Here is a 24,994-nt window from a genome sequence, read left to right as displayed (position 1 = left end):
GATTCATAGTGTTCAACTACCATTATAATTGGTTGTATGTGTATTTGTGTGGGTTTCCTTTAGCTACTTCATTATTGTGAACCTGATTTATTTGTCCTTCCTGTCTCAGCTGAGATATTCCCTCCCCTACATTGCTAAAGCTCCCTGTGCTTTCCTGCCAGATTTATCACCATAATATTACAATTGGGAGTTTACATGTCTGTTGGGACTCTCCTTAAGAGAGGGACTGTGATGGTTTTTTTTTTTTGTGATACTGGGGATTAAATCCAGAGGTGCTTTACCACTGAGCCACATCCCCAGCTCCTTTTATATTTTATTTAGAGACAAGGTCTTGCTAAGTTGCCTAGGGAAAAGAGGTCTGGGGATATAGCTCAGAGGTAGAGCCCTTGAGTAGTATGCACTTGGCCAAGGAAAGGAGCTTTATCTGGTGAGAGCCTTCTAGTTGTATCATAAAATGGCAGAAAGCATCATGTGGTGAGAGAGAGCAAGATTTCAAAATTGAAGACTCAAGCCCTTTTTAAATGGGCATTAATCAATGCATGAGTTTAAAGCCCTTTTCTGACCAGAATACCCTCCAATTGATCTCACTCCCAATACTGTTGAATTCGGGATTAAGTTTGCAACACATGTTTTGGGATGATGATGAACCCAGCCTAATTCCATTTTAAAATTGGGAGCCATCTCGTCACAAGGTCAAGAAAAATTCATTTCTGTTTTACTGTAAAATGCTAAAATTTCTATTTGGCCTGACCATACTTTGATGCTTTAAAAACTTACTTGGAATTCTTGCCCATGCTTTGAACCTACCCGTGCCTGGCTCTCCTTGACTAGATAACAACCCTCTCTGAAATCCCAACTGCTTCTCATTAACTCTATGTTGAAATCTAAGTTTGCTCCCTACCTTGAGATGTTAAGTCATGTAGATCATTAACCTGCTGTCTGCACTTATATTAAACTTGCCTGAACCCTGTCAGCTGTAAGTTCCAAAGACAACCCCTTTTGTAACTTTTTATGTTATAAAAACTTCCCTGCAATCAGACCAGCTGCTGTTCTCTGATATGGCTTTTGGGGCAGACAGTTGCTGGCCAGCTCATTTGTGTAAACAATATAAACTTGCTTTAATTTGGTTTAAATTGCAGTCTATGCTCTTTTCTTTGCATTGTGGGTTAAACAGTGACACATTCAAACCATAGGAGTTGTCACAAAGTTATTCATAATACTTCCTTTTTATTCTTTTACTGTCAGATCTCTAATGAATAAAAGCATTCTTTCTATTTTTTTTTTCTTTTTAGTACCAGGAATTAAACAGGGGCTCTTAACCACTAAACCACATCCCCAGCCCTTTTTAATATTTTATTTAGAGACAGGGTCTCACTGAGTTGCTTAGGGCCTCTCTGATTTGTTGAGTCTGGCTTTAAACTCTCAATCCTCCTGCTTCAGCCTCCTGAGCTGCTGAGATTACAGGCATGTGCCACCACACCTGGCTCTTTCATTCTTGATATTGGTAATTTTTGTTCTTTAAAAAAAAAAAATCTTGATCAGTTTAGTTAGGTTTTATCAATTTTGTTAATTAGTCAAAGAACCTATTTTTCCCTTTTTAAAAAAATTTGGGGCTTGGAGTATAACTCAGTGGTGGAACACATGCTTAGCATGCTTGAGGTCCTAGATTTAATCCAAAAAATAAATGACTATAATTTTTTATTTATTCTTTCTAGAAATATATGCCAGTAGGGTGTATTCTGATATATTATACATACAGGATTCCCATTATTATGGTTGTATATGATGTGGAGTTACATTGGTCATGTATTAATATATAAGGATAAGGATAGGAAAGTAATGGAGGTGACAGCCAGTGACCCGGCCAACTTCTCATTGCTGGGTTCTTCTTCCTGCCCAGGAGAGTGTAAGCCACCCTAAGACTTAAAGTCTCAAATAATTAGTGAATAACAAAACACAAATGGCCAGAAATATATTTACAAAACTGAAGCCCCTGATAGATTAGTCCACGTGGGTGCTGGAACCAGACAAAGAAAAATGGAACTAGATAAAGAAAAAATATTTAAGGGGGTACATTAAAGGCAGGGATAAGGTTTTAAGGACGGAGTCTTGCTTCCTGATGTTTAGCAGTCAGCAAGTTGATTGGCATCTTCTCAGATCACACCCATCTCAGGTGCTATGTGGTATCTCTGCAGAGCTTGAGGGGAAAGTTCACCTGCATCAGGCAGTCAATCCCTGTGGGGGTGTCGTGGGAGGTTCCCAATGCCAGACTTATCCCCTCATTAGGCTACAATGCGCAACATAGTTCACACACAGCCCACGCTGCTGGTGAATGGAAAGATATGTCCGAGATTCATTCTACTGTCTTTTTTATTCCTGTCCCCCCCCACCCCAATTTCCCTTTATTCCCTTGTCTAGTACAATTAACTTCTGCTTTCCTCTCCTTGGTTGTGGTTTAGCTTAATTTTTTAAAAATTTTTATTTTATTTTTTTATTTGGGAATGAACCCAGTACTGGGATTAACCACTGAGCCACAACCCCTGCCCCCTTTTAAAAATATTTTATTTAGAAACAGGGTCTCACTGAATTGCTTAGGACCTCACTAAGTTGCTGAGGCTGGCTTTGAACTCCTAATCCTCCGGCTTTAGCCTCCAGAGCCACTGAGATTACAGGTCCTCACCACTGTGCCCAGCTGGTTCACATAATTTTGTTTTTTTTGGTGGGGGGTACTGGGGATTGAACTCAGGGGTACTCAACCATTGAGCCACATTCCCAGCCCTATATTTGTATTTTTATTTAGAGACAGGGTCTACACTGAGTTGCTTAGTGCCCCACCTCACATTTGCTGAGGCTAGCTTTGAACTTGCAATCCTCTTGCCTCAGCTTTCCGAGCTGCTGGGATTATAGGCATGCACCACCAGGTCTGGCTCGAAGTATCCATCTTTTTTTTTTTTTTAAATAGCCTTTTTTTTTTTTAAGTAGCCTTTTTTTTTTTTTTTTTTTTTTTGAGAGAGAGAGAGAGAGAGGGAGAACTTTAGTATTTATTTTTTAGTTATCGGCGGACACAACATCTTTGTTTGTACGTGGTGCTGAGGATCGAACCCGGGCCACACGCATGCCAGGCAAGCGCACTACCACTTGAGCCACATCCCCAGCCCCTTTAAGTAGCCTTTTTAAAAAATATATATTCTTTCATAACTTTACTTTAATTATTTTTTTATGAGGAGCTAAGGATAGAACCCAATGCCTCACCCATGCTAAGCAAGTACTCTACCACTGAGCTACAGCCCAAGTCCTCACAGTATCCCTCTTAACAAAGGTTTCCTGGATTATTGTATCAAGAATGACAGAACAAATCTGGAAACAAGACACCACTTCTACTAACATTTCAAAGCATGTGACAACAAAGCAAGTTGTCACATGGCCATGCTTAACTGTGGGTGGAATGGGGAAGACATCCCACAATATGCCCAAGGGGAGTAACCAGGAATATGTGAAAAGTCCTAGCATCTATCATATCCACAAAACTCATCTCATAGCCACTATGAATCGTGGTTGTGAACCATAGTTCAGATAACACTGGTTTAAAGGCTTGTTTTTATTTTTGTGTTTGTCATGCTGGGGATTGAACCCAAGGGGCTTGTGTATGCTAGCAAGCACTCTACCAGTGAGTTCAGTTTAAAGGTTTCTTTTTGTTTTTCTGGTACCGGAGACTGAACACAGGGGCACTTAACCACTGAGCTATGTCCCCACACCTTTTTATTTTTTTGAGACAGGATCTCGATAAATTGCTTAGGGCCTTGCTAAATTGCTGACTGGATTTGAACTTGCAACCCTCCTGTCTCAGCCTCGAGTTGCTGGGATTACACGTGATAAAGAATTCTTATGTTAAAAAAAATAATAATTCTTATGTTGATTTTACAATCTGACTCATTATTAACTCCCTTCTGCTGTCCCAAGATCTGCCACTAGGGATGCTCAAAACACATCCTCTCCCCAACCTTTGTGAGGCCAGGGCAAAAGAACAGTCTGTATAGATAATGAATAATTGGTCAGGAAAATGGAAGCTGATTCAAGGGAAATAAAATTCTAATACCTCCTGAGCATTTACCCCTCCTCCATCCTGTTGCTAAGGTCACCTGCCTCCAAGGAATTGTTTCTCCCAACAAGGAGTTGTTAATGAGCACCCCCTTGGTGGCTCCTTTCCCACTCTTAGGATGGGAGGAGGGGGCGTGAAAACAAAGGAAATCTGAAATCTATCAGAGAGATAGGACACCCCTACTCCTTTGCACACCAACGTGGACCCACTTCTCTGTGGAGGAGTCTCTTTAAATAAAACTTTTTACTTTTTTTTTTTTTTTTAAGAAAGAGAGGGAGGAGAGAGAGAATTTTTTAATATTTATTTTTCAGTTTTCAGTGGACACAACATCTTTTATTTTTATGTGGTGCTGAGGATTGAACCCAGGGCCCTGCGCATGCCAGGCGAGCGCGTTACCGCTTGAGCCACATCCCCAGTCCTAGAACTTTTTACTTTTGCCTTGGCATTTCTCTGGGACTCAATGGGAACATTGGTAACATCTCTGGTCTCATTAGAACAGTCCTATTTGGAGATGGCCTCTCTCTTCCCTAAATCTGCCCTTCTCCAGGCATAACAATTGTCAGTTGTTCTTCCCAGAATGGGCCTTCCTATTTCCTTTCCTTCCTGTTTACTCTCCTCAAGCTACAACCGAGTTTGCCAATATGCCTCTTAAAGTATAGCCTCAAAATATGTTGAGCACCTTGGAGTTTATCAGTTCCCACTTAAGAGAGATGAGGGATGAATAAACTTAAGGATAGGAGTGATCTTTTTCTGTAGAGCCAGTTAATTAATTTCCTCATTCAGCAAATGCAACTGATAATCATATTCCTAGTGGGAGGCCCATGAAATCTGATCAGCTTGTTTTCCAGCTTAAAACCCCTACAATGATATCTAATTACTCTGGATAAAATGCTCATTCCTTTACCAAATTTGGAAGGCCTGGTGTAATTGGCTTTTGCCTTTTTTATTTTATTTTTTTACTTGTTTCTCTAGCCTTGTATTTTACAGCCATTTCTTTCTCTCACTGTTGCAAGTTATTAGACCTTGTTTGTGTCCTGGAATATACTCTCTTGCCTTAGTGTTACTGTTGGGATGTCCAGCTGAAATCCAGGTCCTTGGTGTCCCAAAGAATTGAGCAAGACACACAGAGGTTAACAGGCAAAGTACAGAATAATTGAAGATGAAAGTAGCATTCTGTTAGGTAGAGCAGAGTGGGCCAAGAGAGAAAAAGGCTCATGGCCTCAGTGGCTGAAAATAGGGTCTTATAATGCTGAGCTGAGGCGTTCTCTTCCCTAAATGGACCTGATTGAAGATCTTACCCCATTTGTTCCCATTGGTTACTTTATGATTCCTGATTAGATTATTCTTCATTCTCCACTGCCCTTGGGAATTGTCACGGTCATGACTGTTCTTGTCTTGTTCTCCAGTGGCTTCTTTCTTACACCCTGTTCTCCACCACCCTGGTGTCCCTGAACTCCTACCTAGTAGGGGCGCCAGTACTGGAATGGAACCCAGGGGCACTTTACCACTGAGTTACTTCCCTGGTTCTTTTTATGTTTTATTTGACATAGGATTTGGCTAAATTGCTAAGGTTAGCCTGGAATTTGGAATCCTCCTTGCTGAGATTACCTGCATGTGTGCCACCATATCCAGCTTGGAGCTTCACATTCTTAGGACCCATTCTTCCTGTTAGAGCATTCCACATACCCTCCTCTGCCTCACTAAATTGATTCCTCTTCATCCTCAGATGTGTTTTTTTTTTTTTAAGTATTTATTCTTAAGTTTTAGGTGGACACAATATCTTTATTTTACATTTATGTGGTGCTGAGGATCGAACCCAGTGCCTCATGCATGCTAGGCAAGCACTCTACCACTGAGCCACAACCTTAGCCCTCATCCTCAGATGTGTTAAAAAATCTCTTCCAGGCTGGGGTTGTAGCTCAGTGGTAGAGTGCTTGCCTAGCATGTGCAAGGCACTGGGTTCATTTCTCAGCACCACATCTAAATAAATAAAATAAAAGTCAATCAACAATTAAAAAAATATATGATTGATATATATATATATATATATATATATATATATATATATATATATATATATCTTCCTCCAGATTAGGTTAGGTCTCCCAGGCATATATGCTCTTTATACTTCTCTCAGGACTTTGTAATTTGCTTGAAATTAACTGTAATTAATCTGTAATTACTTGTCTATTTTGCCCCAACAAAAAGGATCTTGTCCATTCTGTTCACATTCTATTTAATATTTATGATTAGGCCTAGAGCATAAGAGGTACTCAAATATGTATTGACTACCTATAATACATACCTAGCATGTTGGAGTTTGGAGATGCAAAGACAAATATTACCTTCCTTCCCTCAATATTTCTTAGCCTGGAAATGGGGTAAAGGCGAAAAAGAAAACACAAGGAAGTACTGTATCCATAGTATACACAGAAGCAGGATCAATCAGATTGCTTTAGAGGGCTTCTTAGAGCAGGTGCAAATTTGCTCTTTGAGCAAGAAGAGCAGAGGGAATAGGGCACCTGACAGAGAAGACAATGTGACATGACTCAGAGGCATCACCGAGGCAAGTTTTACTTGGGATGGATACAATCTCTGAAAAAAAGGATTAGGGGATAGGAGAATGAAACAATCAACAACCAGGGGTCATCGCAGAGTTTGGACTTGATCCTACAAACACAGAGAACAAAGAATTGTAAACAGATTAATCACACTGTCAGGTTTGGGTTTTTGTTTCTGTTTGTTTCTGTTTTTGCAGTACAGGGGATTGAATCCAGGATCTCACATATGCTCAGCCTGCACTCTATCACTGAACTATACCCCCAGTCCCCTGTTTTGGGATTTTATCATGCCAGTTAATAAATAATAAGTAATTTATCAAATGTAAGTGTTAATTTGTGGGGGGTGGGTTACTAGGGATTTAACCCACAGTCACTTTACCACTAAACTACATCCCCAGCCCTTTTAAAAAAAAAAAAAAATTTTTTTTGGTACCAGAAATTAAACCCAGGGATGCTTAACCATCGAGCCACATCCTCAGCCCGTTTTTATTTTTTATTTTGAGACAGAGTCTTGTTAAGTTGCTTAGGGCCTCACTAAATTGCTAAGAATGGCTTTTAAATTGAAATCCTCCTGCCTCAGGCTCCTGAGCTGCTGGGATTACAGGCAAGCACCATTATACCGAGCATAAATGTTAAATTTTAAAAAAGAATTTTTTTTAGTTGTATGTCAACACAATACCTTTATTTTTTAAATTTATTTTTATGTGGTGCTGAGGATCAAACCAAGAGCCTCACACATACAAGACAAGCACTCTACCACTGAGGCACAACCCCAGCCCCATAAAGGTTAAATTTTGACTTAAACTTATTTACCCCGCAAAATTAGTAGCTTAAAACAATCATCATTTTATTTGCTTATGTTTCTGAAGTCAATTTAGGCTGGTCTTGACTGGGGTCATACACACAGTTGAGGCCATCTGACTGCTGTTCTGAGGTTGAAAGGTCTAAGACTGCTTCTGTCACAGGTTTCCAGGAGGATGACCAGGCTTTTTCACATGCAGCTGAAGAGTTCTAAGATGATAGTGGAAGCTGCAAGACCTTTTGGTGCCAAGGCTCAAAAAGCTGTATGGTATGTGTTCCACCAGATTTTACTGGACAAAACAAATCATTATATCAACCCAGATTCAAAAGGTAGAAAAAAATTCTATTTCTGGATGAGAAAAGCAGCAAAGTATTGGGACAGGATGGGAGAAATTACTGACATAAGCAACCATACAACAAAGGGTGTTACAGGGACCATAAGGGAGAATTACGATTAGAGTCACGGAAACCAATTTTGAAGTATTGCCACTGTTCAGTGAGAAATGAAAAGACCTCACCCAACACATGAACATAGAAAGGAAAGGGAGAAATAAAGATATTTCAAGAAAGAAATTTCAGCCAGGTGTGATGGTATATGCCTAAAATCCCAGCGATTTGGGAGGTTAAGGCAGGAGGACCCCAATCTCAGCAATTTAGCAAGGCCCTAAGCAATTTAGTGAGACCCTGTCTCAAAATAAAAAATAAAAAGAGTGTAGCTCATTGGTTAAAAAACAAATAAACAAACAAACAAACAAAAACCCTGGGTTAAATCCCTAGTACCAAAAAATAAAAGAATATATATATATATATATATATATATATATATATATATATATATGAAGATAAGAAACAAATTAAGTATGTAAACTAATGCTCTCTTAATGTGGGCATGGCTAAGAAAAATGTTCAGTACCCAATAATTTATCACCACTGCTATTATTACTAATGAGAAGTCATCATGGGTAACTACAATTTCTAGTTAAATTGGGTAGCAACATAGATGGTGGAGATAAAGAATGCAGATGGGAAGGGCAGACTAGCAGGGGAGAAAGTGATGATTTGAATTGAGGTGGATGGTGGTGGGGTGGAGGGGCCCTCTGCTTGTTCCCCTCACACAGTACTGGGGATTGAACTCAGGAGTGCTTTACCACTGAGGTACACCCCCCTCCTTTTTTTTTCAGTTTGAGACAGGATCTCATTAAGTTACCAAAGTTGGCCTCTAAGTTGCAATCATTCTGCTTGAGCCTCCCAGGTCTCTGGATTAAAAGTATGTGCCACTCTTTCTGTCTGGTTCTTCTTGTCCCCTATTCTTCCACTAAAGGCCATCAAATCCTGAGATCTTCTAATCCCTATTTTTTTTTTTTTTTTGACAGAGAGAGAGAGAGAGAGAGAGAAAGAGAGAGAGAGAGAGATTTTTTAATATTTATTTTTTTTTAGCTTTTGGTGGACAGCATTTTTATTTCATTTTTTTAATATGGTGCTGAGGATCGAACCCAGCGCCATATTAAAAAAATGCCAGGTAAAAAAATGCTCACCAGGTATGCCAGGTGAGCACGCTACTGCTTGAGCCACATCCCCGGCCTAATTTTTTTTTTTTTAAGAGAGAGAGAGAGAGATTTTTTTTTTTAATATTTATTTTTTAGTTTTCGGCGGACACAACATCTTTATTTGTATGTGGTACTGAGGATCGAACCCAGGCTGCACGCATGCCAGGCAAGTGAGCTACCGCTTGAACCACATCCCCAGGCCCCCTAAATTTTTAACTAGGGGTTTATAGATGAGATTTAGGGAGTGCCAAACACTTGAAATTACATGTAAAATGCTGTAGTGATCTTTATTTTTTTCCCTAGAAGGGCCAAAGCTTTCAGTTTCTCATGAAGATTTGTGACCCAAAAAGATGAAAACCACAGATCCAAACTCTCTCTCCAGTATTAAACATAGCTGCCAAAACACCTGGTCCCCCACTATAGTTGAGCTGTTGTATGTCACTGGGAAAGAAACTCATGAACAAGACTGTAGCAACATTGCCCAGGTTCTTGATATGGCTGGTCCCACAGCCCACATTAAGCCATATTTGAAACATTATACACTGCGGCCTTGGTTTTCAACCCACTTCTTTCTTTTTGGAGGGACTCAGGTATACAATGTTGGACAAATCATAATCCTCACAATGTGTTTTTACCACTTTTATCACACAAAACTTACTTTTATGTATAGCGTTTTTAATAATGTAATAAGCACCACACATGAAAACTAGAACCTTGAAAGTGACCTCATTTTATGTTCCCTCCAGCCTCATCCTATCACCCTACCCATAGGAACCATTATCCTCAATCCTAGTGATAATTATTCTTTCCTTTTCACCATAATATATATACTCATAACTTCATGGATAGAATAACTATTGTTAGATTCATAGCTGAAAAGGACCACTGGGAGATGGCAGAAACTGTAGGAAGTAGACCTAGTTGAAAGGAGTAGGTCCTTAAGGGTGTGACACTGGGGAACTGTATTTTGTCCCCAGTCCCTTCCCCTCTATCTGTCCCTGCTTCCTAGCTGCCATGAGGTAGCTAGGAAGACCATATTCTTCCCACTATGATTCTCTGCTTTACTTTAGGCTGAAAGCAATGAAGCCAGCTGACCTTGTACTGACTTCTGAATCCATGAGCCAAAATAAATCTTTTCTCCTTTAAGTTGGCTTTCCCAGGTATTTTTGTCACAGTGAAGGAAACTTGACTAATGCAACTATATATTATATGATTCCATTTTTTTGAGTGTGTTTGTGTGTGGTGCTGGGGATTGAACCCAGGACCTTGTACATGAGAGGCAAGCATTCTACCAAGCCATATCCCGAGCCATGATTCCATTTATATATACAAAAATTTCCCAATGACAGGAATTTGAAAGGATTCACCAATCCTCATAGAACTCAACCACCTAAGATTTTAATTTAAAGGCAAAAGACATAGGGCAGTAAGAGAAAGACTGGGCAGGTAAACATCAGAAATCTGAGAGACACGCCTATAATCCCAGCAGCTCTGGAGCCTGAGGCAAGGGGATGGCAAATTGAAAGCCAGCCTCAGCAACTTAGTGAAGCCCTAAACAACTTAGAGAGACCTGTCTCAAAATAAAAAATGAAAATAGCTGGGGATTGTGGGAGACCAACCTTGCATGTGACTGAGTCACACGCCCCGGCTGGGTGCTGAGGCGCTCAGTCACAGAAATGTGGCAGAGCTTTCCCCACCCTTTTTGGGTTTGAGGGTCGGTGTCTCATGCATGGGTGTATCTTGCTACAGCCCCATGGGTGAAGCTATGCTCACCTGTTCCTTTGTAATATAATCCCTTGCCCTATTTAGGATAGAATCTTCCATGGAAGATGTGTGTGTTCCCTTCTCTTACTGTGCTCTAGGGTGTGGCCTACCCAGGTGTCAGTCAACCTGCTGACAGTGGACATCATGAAGATAGACTCAGCCCCCTGAAACCTGACCCCTTGCCTCATTTGAATAGCTTCTCAATAAAAGGGGTCAGTGCATGCTCTCACTCCCTCTTTCTGCAGACCTTTAAGGTCAGAGGAGCCGTTACAGCGACCCCAAAGAAAAAGGTATTTGTGTCTCTTGTGTGGTTATTTTGTGCAGCCCAGTTAGCCCAGTTCAATTGGAGTGACCCCTGAGCCTTTTAGTCGTGAACAGAAACCCGGCAGGGGATGTGTCTCAGTGTTAAGCACCTAAGTGTCCCCTGGGTTCAATCCCTGGTAACAAAAAAAAAAGAAAGAAAGAAATTTGAGAAACATCCCTGTATGTACAGGTTCTTTATTTACACATGAACTGCACTGAGAGGGTTTTTGGTTAAATCACCTTGAACCCTGATGTATGTGAGAAATTTTGGCTTTGGGAAAGCTCAAATCAGAAGTGCCCAGGAAGGTTTTTGTGTTACTCTGACCACAGAACCTACCCAGATACATGTAACTAGTCAAATTAGTTACAAACGCTCAGTAAAGAAAGTGATTCTGGCAGCCGGGGTGGGGGTGGGGCAGATGATCTTCGGACTTCAAGTAAAACATTATAATGCCCTTCTCTTGACCAAGAGTGAAAAACTAGAGATCCAGATGTCCTGAGAGAAATAAAATTGAAAAATAAAACAAAAAAGCAAACAAAAAAAAGATGTCCCCAACCTGGGCACAGTGGCACACAGCTGTAATCCTAGTGACTCAGGAGGCTGAGGCAGGAGGATCAAAAGTTCAAAGCCAGCCTCAGCAACTTAGCGAGGCTCTAAGCAACTAGCAAGAACTTGTGTCAAAATAAAAAATAAAAAGGACTGGGGATGTGGCTCAATGGTTTAGCAACTCTGGGGTTCAATCCCTGGTACCAAAAAATAATTTAAAAAAAAGTCCCTAAAGAAGATGAAGCTTTTACAGTCTAATTATAAATCAACTCTGTCTTCTACAACATGAAATTTTGGAAGAGACAAAACTATAGTGACAGAAAGCAGATCAAGGGTTATCTGGGAACAGGAACAGGGAATGGGGATTGAGTACAAAGGAGCACAAGGAATCTTTTTAGCAGATGAAATTACTGTCTACATCTTGTTGGTGATCATGGCTATACTATTATATACAATTATCAAAATTCACTAAACAGCACATTTTAAACTAATGGATTACACAGTATATAAATAATAACAAAAAGAAAAAAACTTTTCTTTCAAAAAAGGCATCATACTATACTTACTCTTTTGGGATTAAATTTTCTTGCTTCATGTATTTTTTTTGTTGTTGTTGTTGTTTGTTTGTTTGTTTCTCTAAAACTTTATTTCAAAGTTATTCACCTTACCATCAATAAGGTTTATGGTTAATGCTCTGTGCCAGTATTACCAGGTTTGCCCATTGCCGGCAATGGACTTTGAGAAAACCCATTTCTTGGCAATCAAACATTAAATTACTCTTTTCAACATACTGAACTCCCAAAACTTGGAAAAGTATTACATGCACCATTTTCCCACCATTCTTTTAAATCTGGGCTTACATTATTAATCTACATCAGTGGATGTTAAAATGAAGTCATTTTAACAAATTATGACTGTACAAATCAAAATACCACTAGTTAATATTAGACAAGAGTATCTTACAAACACTACATTACATATTAGCTTGCAACCTGAAACATTACATTTTGTTTATTTTCGATAACTGAAACTTCACAGAATTTAATGGTAAATACAGTTTTAGGGCTGGGGATGTGGCTCAAGCGGTAGCGCGCTCGCCTGGCATGCGTGCGGCCCGGGTTCGATCCTCAGCACCACATACAAACAAAGATGTTGTGTCTGCCGAAAACTAAAAAATAAATATTAAAAAAAATTCTCTCTCTCTGTCTCTCTCTCTTTAAAAAAGAAAAAAAAAGTTTTAAAAATTTAGTTCTGTACATTAGTTCCAATTATCTCTATTTTACAATCTATAAGGCTCATGTCATAGTTCAGCACCAAAAACATCTATAAAACTTTCTAACCAATCTCTTTCATTCCATGTGATAGTTTTTTGTTTTTTAAAGGTGAATGTCCAAGAAAAGGCTTTATAAACCTTACTTCCAGACCTTGAAGTGGAATACTCTTTTTGGCTAGTCAGACTATGTAAAAACTTAGGTTGTACCTTCTTATTTTCATCGAACAGATACAAAAACAAAGACCCACACAAACACACACATAAAACAAAAAGAACTCATACCACAAATCTGTCAGTCTAGAAATTGAATTTGTAACACTGAAACATAAGTAGCCTAATAATGCCCTGCTCCAACCTTCCTTTCCAGTTTAAAATTTTAAAAAGGCATCAAAGAAATGTTTTATGTATCCTTTAAAATAAGGTGTAAAGAAGGATTGCAACAAAAAGCTTCCTCATACACACCTCCAATAACATCTCCATGTTGCTGAGCACAGTCCACCATGAACTGATCAGGAGCACTCAGCTCCTGCAGCTATCGTGACAGCTCCCAAACAGACCATGCTTTTTATGCCAGAAGCCTGCTCAATGCTAGTGTCTCTCTGTTCAGAGATCATCACAATAATGTCACTGTTGGTCTGGATAATATTCCAGACAACATGTCACTGTTGGTCTGGATAATATTCCAGAACCAGTGTTACTGTCCTAACTCTTTTCTGCCTCTCTAGGATTTATAAATCTGAGAAAAAGAATGTTTGTCTTGCCATTTTCAAAGAGTATTTGTGCATATCACATTTTAAGACCACATTCCCCAAGCTAGAAAAAATTTTCAAAAACCACAGGTACTTTCAACAATCTTGTTGTTCAAAGTATAAAATTCTTACACATTAAAAAAAAAATTAAATTGGAGACTAGTACCTCTGCTTTCCTCTAACAGAAGCACAGGATTCATACTACATTTAAAAACTAAATTTCATGCATATAAATGGCCAGAGAGGTATAAAGTTTACAGAGCCCTTAACATCATTCGAGTACATTTAGAATTGGCTAGACCACAACAGGAAGCATGTTAGCAAATTGGGCAGATAGACTTATCCAAGAGCACAACAGTCACATAAAAATTTAAGTCAGTCACATAAAAATTTAAGCAATGTGTAATTCTTTAAAATTGTCCCTAGACATTCCCTTCCTCCAACCATTCCCCTATCCCCACCCCAACCCAAACACACTGTGAAGTCTCGCAGTTCACGGAGTATCTTAATGTTCCCCATTACTAATGACAGCTACTTTGGGTTCTGCTGCTGATGCAGGGAGCCTTGGCACTTTCTTAGCAGGGCTTGGAATATGCTCAGTTGCTGTATTTGAATGCACGAGTCCTCCTCCTTCACCCAAAGTGTCATCATTTGGAGAGGGGCGACGAGCTTACGTTCTTCTATGCTTTTCATTCACTCTAACTAGGTACCATGTTCCTTCAAAGAGTGAATCTATTGAACACTGGGGTATATAGTTGGCCAAGTGATGAGTGTCCTCTCTGAGCTTCATGTTTTCAGCAAAGACATCTGGTGCTACACAAGTTCTTGAGTCAAGCCTTGATTTAAGATCACATAAACTTGCTGTTATTTTATCAAGAGCAGACCATGGTGTGGCATCTTGTGTAACTTTAAGAGAGTTCAAGGTGGCAGCCAAACCAGAACCATAAGAGAACACTCCTATCCTCTTCCCTGCCAACTGCTGAGGAGAGTACTGGGCTAGAACAGAAGCAAGGGAACCATATACTGAGGATGTATACATATTTCCATTTTGATTTGATACCAGCAAAGATGCCTTTGTTTTCTGATTAAAGAGTTCAGAACTAGCCTTCATAAATGCCTTTTCCACATCTCTGTCAAAGTAAATATCTTCTAATTTAACATCCCCGAAAGCTTCCAGGCCACTGTAGATAGCATTTTTATCTCTGTTCTGGTCATTAAGGAAGTCATTCAGCATCATCTGAGCTAGAGATTTCTGAACCAGTTTACAATATGGTGAGTGAAAGATCATGAAGCCAAAATCATTTAAGGTAAAATCTTTATCATTTCCCTCTTTCTGCCACTGGGCATGGATCTTTTTGCGGTAGACAGAATAGCAGCGGTCTAATGCACTGAGGTAGCATTGTATGGAGAGTTTTCCATCGACTATAGGATATTCGGAGACCATATCGGACTTGTAAAAATCATAGGCATGTTGCATATGTATTCCACGAAGCCCTCGGTCAAAAATTAAAGGAGCATTTGGCCCAATCAGCAAAGCCACAGCTCCAACTCCACCTGTAGGTCTGGCATTTCCTGTGGCATATATAGCAATATCTCCTGCAACTACCAGGGCATACAGTCCATCCCAAGAGCTGAACTCAATCCAGTTAACAGCATTGAAGACAGCAGCTGTGCCTCCATAGCACGCATTAGTTGTATCTATTCCTTCTATATCTGTATTCCCAGACTCCTCAAATAGCTGCATCAAATTAGTCTTCACTGACTTTGATTTGTCAGTGATTGTCTCTGTTCCAACTTCTAACCATCCAATGCAATCATAAGAAACCATTAGATTTCTTTAAATCTTAATTTAATTTCTTTAAATTAGATTTCTTCAACCATTAGATTCTGAACCACAATTAGGCAAAGAGAGTTGATATCTTCTCCATCTGTGCAGAAGCCCATCCTGGCCTGGCCCAAGCCAATGGTATACTTTCCAGCATCTACACCATCATATTTTTCCAACTCTGCTTGATCAACATATTGAGAAGGAAAATAGATCTCAAGGGCAACAATTCCCACATCTTTTGGCCCAACAAGCTTCTGCATTCAAAGGAAGTGACCCAGGCATGGTGAAAGAGCCAGATGTGACCGGTAGTGACCACAGGAAAAGGCCAAGCCGCGAAAGACCGTACACGGCACCTCCCCTCCGCTACCAGCTTTATAGCCGCCGACCCACCCGACTCCGGCACAGCCGGGAGTCAGTGGGAGGCGGGACAATGCTTCATGTTTTATTGCTAAAATTCATCCATATTATTATATTTCTGTATTAGTCAACTCTTCATTGCTGTGACCAAAATGCGTGAAAAGAACAACTTAGGGGGCTGGGGATGTGGCTCAAGCGGTAGCGCTCATGCCTGGCATGCGCAGGGCGCTGGGTTCGATCCTCAGTACCACATAAAAATAAAATAAAGATGTTGTGTCCACCGAAAACTAAAAAATAAATATTAAAAAATTATCTCTCTCTTTAAAAAAAAAAAAGAACAACTTAGGGGCTGGGGCTGTGGCTCAGTGGTAGACTACTTGCCTAGCATGTATGAGGCACTGGATTCAATTCTCAGCACTGCATATAAATAAACAAAGTACATTGACAATTAAGAAAATATTAAAAAAAAAAAAAAAAAGAACAACTTAGAGGAGGCAAAGTTAATTTGGCTCATGGTTTCAGAGGTTCAGTTCATGACCAGCCATGAACTCCATTGATCTGGGCCTAAGGTGAGGTGAAGAATCATGGCAGAGGGGTGTGGTAGAGGACCTCAGGACAGTTGGAGAACAGAAAAGAGGAGGAACAAGGGGGATAAAATACAATCCCAAGGGCACACCCCCAGGACCCACCTCCTCCAGTCATGCTCCATTTGCCAACAGTAGTTCTTTCAAAGTATTCATCTATTAAATGAATTAATCCACTGACTAATTAATTCATTAATCCACTCTCACAATCTAACCATTTCACCTCTGAATATTCTTGCATTGTCTATCACATGTGCTTATGGGGGAACACCTCATATCCAAACCATAATAGTACTGCTATAGTTCATTTGTTTTTATTTTGACAACTATATTTTTCTTTTCTTTGTTTGGCACTAGGGATTGAAACCAGGGGAGCTTAAGAACTGAGCCATATCGCTGGCCCTTTTTTTAAATTTGATTTTGAGACAGGGTCTCGCTAAGTTGCTGAGGCTGGCTTTGAATTCATGATCCCCCTGCCTCAGCCTCCCAAGCCACTGGGATTACAGGCATGCACCACTGTGCCTGGCTACAACTACATAACATTTCATTGTGTGGCTATTTCAGTTAATTCACCCACTCTTTTATTTCATGGACATTTGGATTATTTCCTGGCTTTTGCTTTTGTGAACAGGCTGCTTTGAACATCCTTCACATGTGCCCTGGTGTACACGTATGAGTTTCTCTGGGATTTATCCTTAGTATGGAAAAACTGGGTACAGGGTAAATGAATATTCAATTACAGGAGATAGTAGCTTTGTGGCACTCACTGTAATCCCAGAAATTTAGAAGGCTGAGGTGAGAGGGTCACAAGTTCATGGCCAGCCTGCACAATTTAGGGAGAACCTGTTCCAAAAATAAAAAAGTGCTGGGCCGGGCATGGTGGTGCTCTCCTGTAATCCCAGGGGCTTGGGAGGCTGAGGCAGGAGGATTGTGAGTTCAAAGCCAGCCTTAGCAAAAGTGAGGTGCTAAGCAACTCAGTGAGACCCTGTCTCTAAATAAAATACAAAATTGGGCTGGGGATGTGGCTCAATGGTCAAGTGCCCCTGAGTTCAAACCCCAGTACCTCTCCCTAAAAAAAAAGTGCTGGGGATGTTGCTCAGTGGTAAAGTGCCCTTGGGATCCTCAATACCACAAATCAATTATAAGAGAGAATCAAACTGTTTTCCAAAGTAGTTCTCTACTTTTCTTACCTGAGGTGGTGCCCCCAATTAGAATGAGATTACAGGGACAGGAAAGCCTCTCCTTTTGAACTATTATTACTTAATATTCACATAGCACCAGACTGGTCAAGAGGCCAAGGACCAAAACAGCAAGTAGGAACCATATGCATAAAAGCTGGTTGAGGTCCTACTCAGAGTACCAGCCAAGCTCCTGGAGCTCTACCTTCTTAGCTTCACTTGATTTGGAGTCTAAAAGATCTTTCAGAGCCTAGTGACAATGCAAATCCTAAGAATGAAAAAGGCTTAAGCTCACTAAAGTCTTTCTCATCTGACATCTTTAACAGTCAAATAAGGATTAACAAGAAAAGCATAAAGGGCAAAAGGAATGGCAGCAAGAGGTAGAAGAGGAATAGGGACAACAGGAAGAGTCAAGAAACCTTCAGGTATTCTAAAGTCATGCACCCTTTCTTGCACAAGGGTCAGTTTTTCAGAATAACAATGACTACAAAATTTTATGAAAAAAATTTTCAGGTAACCACAAGCAATTTTTAATCTCCCTGCCACTAAAGGTTACCATTTTTTGGCTAATATTACAAAGATGTAAATAGCATGCAGTCAGTAAATTATATAGTGTTGCCCCCAAATAGACATTATATGAGGTGAAAACCTATGATGCTGGGGGAAGAGTTCAGAGGGATTTTGAAATAGGCCAAAGAGCAGGTACTAGAATTTGGTTACAGATGAGAAACAAGAACAAAAAAAATCTGGTACAAAACAAAACATTAGGATATTCCTAGGCACTCAGAAAGCAAAAGGAGGTGAGTTGTCATTCTGAAGGCTGTAGAGGTCTGATTATCTCCCAGTTCTATATATCTCCCAGTTCTATAGTTTTCAGAGCTCCCTAGCTTCCTGACATACAGAAGTCCACAGAATACTTACTATTAAGAAACACACAAAAGTATGATATCCCTATGGCAGAAGAAGCTTCTCTATCTACATTTGACAGCAGAAGGAATGGTCAGAATTACTCAGCTAAGGACAGCTTTCTCAATGAGTAAGTAAGCAAATTATTGTGCACTGGCTTAACGTTTTTAGTTACTTATTCCTTAAATTAGATCATAGGCCATATGGAGAAACTAGGGGGGCTTGCTGAACTATCAACTAATTAAGCAGAACTCACCTCAAGTGTGAGAGGAACTCTATAATCAGAGGCCAGTCTCAAACACCAGTCTGAGATCCTGAGCTTGGCCACCAAGGAGTTAGTGTTCAGCAGCTGCAGTTGGTACAAATGCAACTATAACAGTACTTGCACTGACATAAAGCCCCTGACATATCCCCAGCTCTATGGAACTTCAACAATTTTATTTGCTAAATGCTTCTTCACAAGTATACAGCTTACAGTGTAGGTTTCTCATTGGTTTTTTTCCTTCTAACCTCCAAATGGGACAGGCACCATTAGCATAAGCTTGGCAAAAGGGGAAGGGTAATAAGTGAGTTAGAAAACTGTTGATACTTCACAATTGAGCGGTAGGACAAACTCCTACTTCCTACTGCTTAAAACTGCAGAAAAAACTCAGGATGGAGACGGGATCTAGAGTGCATCTCTGTCACTGGTCTCAGTTTCCAGTGCCTCCAATAGAGTACATCCTTTGTCTTCCTACTGCAGGGACAAGTGATGCTAGGTCAGCCTACGCATTTTGCAGAAGTACATAGGCCCAAAATTGGCCATGAGGTTTGGTATTACCAGCTCCCCAACCTGGCAGGATGGGAAGAAACAGAATGTGTCCATGAAAAGTTTTCGGAAGTGAGAGAGGTCTTCCACCTGAACTTTGATGCTATATTGATTGGCCAGAAGTTCGATGGTACCTTGCACCACATATTCATTCTGTAAGTGTGAGAGGGAGCAGGTAGAATAGACAACATGGCCTCCCGGTTTGGTGGCAAGGAGTCCAGCCCTGAAACCAGAAAGAGAAAGAAGCAATTTCTATTGAGCTTCCCAGCAATGGAAGAGCAACATAAACAGCTGGAAACACATGTAGGGGAGTTCTAATAAGTGATAGATAGCTGGATTGGAGAGACTCTGAAGTCCCTTTCATGATGACTCTTTCTGAAAAATCATCCTTTTATTTATTTATTTATTTTGGTGGGGGGGGGTGTTAAGGAGTAGGATTTATTCAAATGAGAAGAAAAGAAACCAGGGTAAAAAGGGACTAGAAAGTGTTTGCCAGCAAAGTCTTTTTTTTTTTTTTTTGTACCAGGGATTTAACCCAGGGGTATTGAGTCACATCCTCAGCCCTTTTTATTTTGAGATAGGGTCTTGCTAAATTGCTATGGCCCTGCTTAGTTGTTGAGGTTGGCCTCAAACTTGCAATCCTCCTGCCTCAGCCTCTCGAGTTGCTGGGATTATAGATGTGCACCACCACACCTGGCCTGAAAACTCATTTTTTTAAAAATATTTTTTTAGTTATAGAAGAACACAATATCTTTTTTTTATTTATATGTGGTGCTGAGGATTGAACCCAGGGCCTCACACGTCTGAGGCAAATGCTCTACCACTGAGCTATGACCCCAGCTGAAAAGTCATTCTTAAGGCATAGAGCAATACAGCCTTACTCCATAGGATCTCTTCTAAGAAGGCTCTTTAAATGATCCCTTGAATCCTGACTCTGGTTGTGGACTGAATCCTGATATTGGCTATAGATTGAGTCAACCCTATAGAGCACTGACCTTAATAGCTATTTTTCTTTATCTTAAAGAGACATGGGCTCAGCTGGGAGTAGTGGCACATGCCTATAGTTCCAGCTACTCAGAGGCTGGGGCAGAAGGATCACAAGTCTGAGCCCAGTCTCAGCAACTCAGTGAGACCCTGTCTCAAAATTTTAAAAAAGATTTATCTTTTTAAAGGGCTGGTGATTTATCTCAGTGGTAGAGCATCACCAGTTTCAATCTTCAGTGCCACTAAATAAATAAAAAACAAATAAAAATAAAGAGATGGAGTCTCACAGTGCTGCCCAGGCTAGAGGCCAGGCTGGCCTCAAATTCCTAATGATTCTCCTGTATCACTCTACTTTATTCCCAAGTAGATAGGTCTACAGAAGTGATCCATCATGCCCTGCAGTAACTATTTTTCAAACAGATGCAAGTCACTGATACTGAGGGTAAAACAACATGAATAAATCTGCAACCCACCCTGGCATGTATGTCCTTACCAGATAGAGAGGGTTTTAATGTTCCAGAAAAGGACCATCGCATGATGTCTGACTCCTCCCAGCAGATCTCCAGACATAAGACCTTTCTATGGGTGATAATCTTGGAAACAGCTTCCAGAACCCCAATCTCCCAAGTGAGCAGACTCCTCTGAGTTTTTTTTTTTTTTTTAATTTATTTTTTAGTTATAGGTGGATATAATATCTTTATTTTATTTTTATGTGGTGCTGAGGATCAAACCCAGTTCCTCAAGCATGGTAGGTGAGCACTCTACCTCTGAGCCACAACCCAGCCCTCCTCTGAGTTTTTATAAATTTTTCACTCACGCAAGAAGCTGCACCTGCAGCATAGGCAACATCTGTCGCTCCTTCTTCCTTGACCGTTGGAAAATGTTGTTCTCTTCTTCATGAAGGGAGTGGCGGTCTGTGGTACAGGGTACATCCACCAGCACCTGCCAAACATGTTAAAGGTGAAGTATAGAATCTCCTACAGGGTGTTTGTTCCTACTTGGGACCAGAGTTGTTTTAGGCTCCTGGCCTAAAAGGTTTCATGGAATGTTCCCTCTGCTCATCCATCCATCCGAGTACCTAACCAATACTTCTCATTTTAACCTGGTAGACATTTGTGAAATAATAATTGGGATGCCAAGTATGTAGTGCACATCTGTAATCCCAGTGACTAAGGAGGCTGAGGCAGGAGGATCAACAAGTTCAAGGCCAGCTTCAGCAACATAGCAAGGCCCTAAGCAATTTATCAAGAACCTGCCTCAAGGGCTGGGGATGTGGCTCAAGCGGTAGCGCACTTGCCTGGCATGCATGCGGCCCGGGTTCGATCCTCAGCACCACATACAAACAAAGATGCTGTGTTCACTGAAAACTAAAAATAAATATTAAAAAATTATCTCTCTCTCTCTCTCTCAAAAAAAAAAAAAAAAAAAAAAACCTGCCTCAAAATAAAAAGGGGCTGGGGATGTGGCTCAGTGGTAAAATATCCCCGGGGTCAATCCTTCGTACCCAAAACAACAATAGCAAAGAGGCTGAGGCAGGAGTATCTTGAGTTCAAGGCCAGCTTCAGCAACTTAGTGAGGCAGACCATGCCTCAAAATAAAAAATAAAAAAGGTTGGAGGGCTGGGGACATAACTCAGTTGGTACAGTGTTTGCCTTGCATGCATAAGGCCCTGGGTTCAATTTCCAGCACATAAAAAAAATAAAGGGGTTGGGGATGTAGTTTAGGGATATAGTGCTTGCCTAGCATACCAAAGGCCGTAGGTTCAATCCCCAATACCACAAAAAAGTTGAGCTAAATGTAGTATAGTGATAACTAGAGATTGGAAAGAAGGGCATAGTGTTGGCAAAGGATGATGGATAAAGAGAGGTTAGATTTGATCAATGCATACTGTATGCATACTGAAATAGCACACTAAATTCCATTAATCTGTGCAACCAATATATTAGTAAAATCTTAAAAAAATCAATAAAATCTTTTCAAAACCCTATAGCCAGCCAGGCATGGTGTATACACCTGTAATCCCAGCAGCTTAGGAGGCAGGAGGATCAAAAGTTCAAATTCAGCCTCAAAAACTTAGCAAGGCCCTGAGCAACTTAGCAAGACCTTATCTCAAAATTTAAAAAAATAGAGCTGGGATTGTGGCTCAGTGGTAGAGCACTTGCCTGGCATGTGTGAGGCACTGAGTTTGATCCTCATACCACATAAAAATAAATAAATAAAGGTATTGTGTCTGCCTACAACTAAAAAATATTTTTAAAAATTTTTTGAAAAATAAAAAGGGCTGGAGATGTGACTCCTTGGTTAAGAACCCCTGAGTTCAATCCCTGGTGCCAAAATAAGAAAAAGAAAAGAAAATGGATGACATGTAACAAAAATAACCACAAAAACAAAAGGAAATAAGCCTCTTAGAGTAAGTCGGCAGAAACAAAAACCAATAGAATTAAATCCCAAATGCTTTTTTTAAACACTTTTTTGGTTGTAGATGGACAGAGTACCTTTATTTTATTTATTTCTATGTGGTGCTAAGGATTGAATCTCAAATGCTTTTAATATTAGAATTATCCAATGTAAAATTAAAATATAAATCTGGGCTGGGAATGTATCTCAGTAGTAGCATACACAAGGTACCAGGACTCAATCCCCAGCACTGCTAAATAAACAAAAATAAACCTTTCTAAATAAAAAAAGAAATTAAAAGAAAAAACAAAGAGCAAAGAACAGAGACAACTTAGTGAAAGAAACACAGTAAATAAAATAAAGAGTAGCAGGGTGTGGTGGTGCATACCTGTAATCACAGCAGCTCTAGAGGCTAAGGCAGGAGTGTTGTGAGTTCAAAGCCAGCCTCAGCAACTTATAAGGACCTAAGCAACTTAGCGAGACCCTGTCTCAAAAAATAAAAAAGGTCTGGGAAGCATATTATAGTGATGCAGCCACATGAATGTTTGTAGCGCTCAATTCACAATAGCTAAACTATGGAACCAACCTAGGTATTATTGGTTCCATATATATGTGGGGTGCCTGTGTGTGTGTGTGTGTGTGTGTGTATAATGAAATATGACTCAGCCTTAAAAGAGAATGAAATTATGGCATTTGCAGGTAAATGGATAGAGCTGGAGAATATCATGCTACAGAAAATAAGCCAATCCCAAAAAACCAAAAGCCGAATGTTTTCTATGATGTGCAAATGCTAATTAAAATGGAGGGGGCGGGGTTAGGAAAGAACAGAGTTACTTTAGATTAGGTAGAGGGGAGTAAATGGAGGGGAGGGGATATGGTGGTAGAAAGGATAGTAGAATGAATCAGACATTATTACTCTATGTACATATATAACTATACAATCAGTGGAATTCTACATCATGTAAAATCAGAAGAATGAGAAATTATACTCCATTTTATATGATGTATCAAAGTGCATTCTACTGTCATATATAACTAATTAAAACAAATTTAAAAAATTATATTTAAAAAAAAAGGGTTGGAGATGTGGCTCAGTGGTTAAGTGCCCCTGGGTTCAGTCCCTAGTACAAAATAAAGAGAGCTGAGACCAAATATTATCAGTGACATTAATTGATTAAGTCAGCAATTAAAAGAATGAAGTTTATAGATTGTGTCCCAATACGAAACCTAAGTCTATGCAGTATAGAAGATATACAAATAAAAGGAATTGATTCAACAGTAGTAAATATAAAGAGATGAACAAATGGGCAACTGAAATGCATATAAAAAGAAAGCTGTGGGAATTTCCATAACCCATAAAAGAAATAAGGTCTACAGATTCTTTCTCTACTTCTTCTCAGTGTCCTGAGGAGGTAGCCGTACTCTGGGGTGAAAATGGCTGCAGTGTACACCTAAGGATGTTGGATTCCCAAGCCCTGGTGCATAGAAACAGCTGAGTTGTGTGATTTCAAAAGGACTATAAATCAGTGATAACATATCTGAATATTTTGGTTCTAATATATTACTGAAATTGCTTCAGTAGTGTCAACTGTGAAAAATGTTGACCTCATTTAGTCAAAAGGAGAAAGAAAAGCAAGTTGTACCTTGCACTGAGGAAATATTTAGAAAGGGCAAACATCTAGGGGGACTAAGGCAGAAGGATCTCAAGTTAAAGGCCAGCCTTTTTAGCAATAGCAAGGCCTTTAAGAAACTTAGTAATATGGCTAAGGCATCTCTGTTGGTCCTGCCCAATGTACATCATTATTAGCCAAATGTCAGGATGATGCTCCAGTTGAATCTAAGCCCCAAATATGTGTCTTGCAAATACATAATTTCTTTTATGGGGAGATAGAAGTCTATTTAAAAAAATTTTTTTCCTTGTACTGGGGATTGAACCCAGGGGCACTTTACCACTGAAATACATCTCTAGTCCCCCTTTCTTAAAAAAAAAAAAAAAAAAAATTCTGATAGGGACTCATAAGTAGTTAATAGTTAAGGCTGGCTTAGAGCTTAAGATCCTCCTGACTCAGCCTCCCAAGTCACTGAGACCCCAAGTGTGCAACACTGTGCCCAGCTAAACACTTTATTTGAAATTTAACACAGGAAAGAAGCGGGAGGTAGAAGGAGGGAGAGATGTAGGCAAGTTCTGAGGGGAGGGTAAGGGTGGGTGTCTTGTCATGAACACTGAAAGTTCTGAGGTCCTGTCCTCTCTCTAGTTGATGGACAAGTGCAGGTGGGGAAAAGATGGAGATACCAGAATGTGTGGAAC

At 40.0% G+C, this 24,994-nt stretch overlaps 1 protein-coding gene and 1 pseudogene across 3 annotated transcripts in view; both read right to left on the bottom strand.

The window, feature by feature from the left end:
- The window catches only part of Nsun4 (NOP2/Sun RNA methyltransferase 4), a 50,514-nt gene that overhangs the window by 4,148 nt on the left and 21,372 nt on the right, over window positions 1-24,994 (bottom strand). For 2 of the 3 annotated variants that reach the window (XM_027937686.3, XM_071617800.1), the window contains exons 5-6: window positions 21,107-21,231; window positions 18,915-19,528 (exon numbers count right to left, since the gene is read on the bottom strand). In XM_027937686.3, the coding sequence (XP_027793487.1) occupies window positions 19,252-19,528; window positions 21,107-21,231 (402 nt within the window). In that variant the 3' untranslated portion in view covers window positions 18,915-19,251. Of the gene's footprint in view, window positions 1-18,914; window positions 19,529-21,106; window positions 21,232-24,994 lie in introns of those variants that run through there. The other variant, XM_071617801.1, reaches the window with a different exon arrangement.
- LOC114082140 (hydroxymethylglutaryl-CoA synthase, cytoplasmic-like) lies at window positions 7,487-17,341 on the bottom strand (annotated as a pseudogene).

This window comes from Marmota flaviventris, chromosome 10 (genome assembly GCF_047511675.1).
Source record: "Marmota flaviventris isolate mMarFla1 chromosome 10, mMarFla1.hap1, whole genome shotgun sequence".
NCBI classification, from domain to species: Eukaryota; Metazoa; Chordata; class Mammalia; order Rodentia; family Sciuridae; genus Marmota; species Marmota flaviventris.
This window is presented reverse-complemented; position numbering and strand designations above follow the sequence as displayed.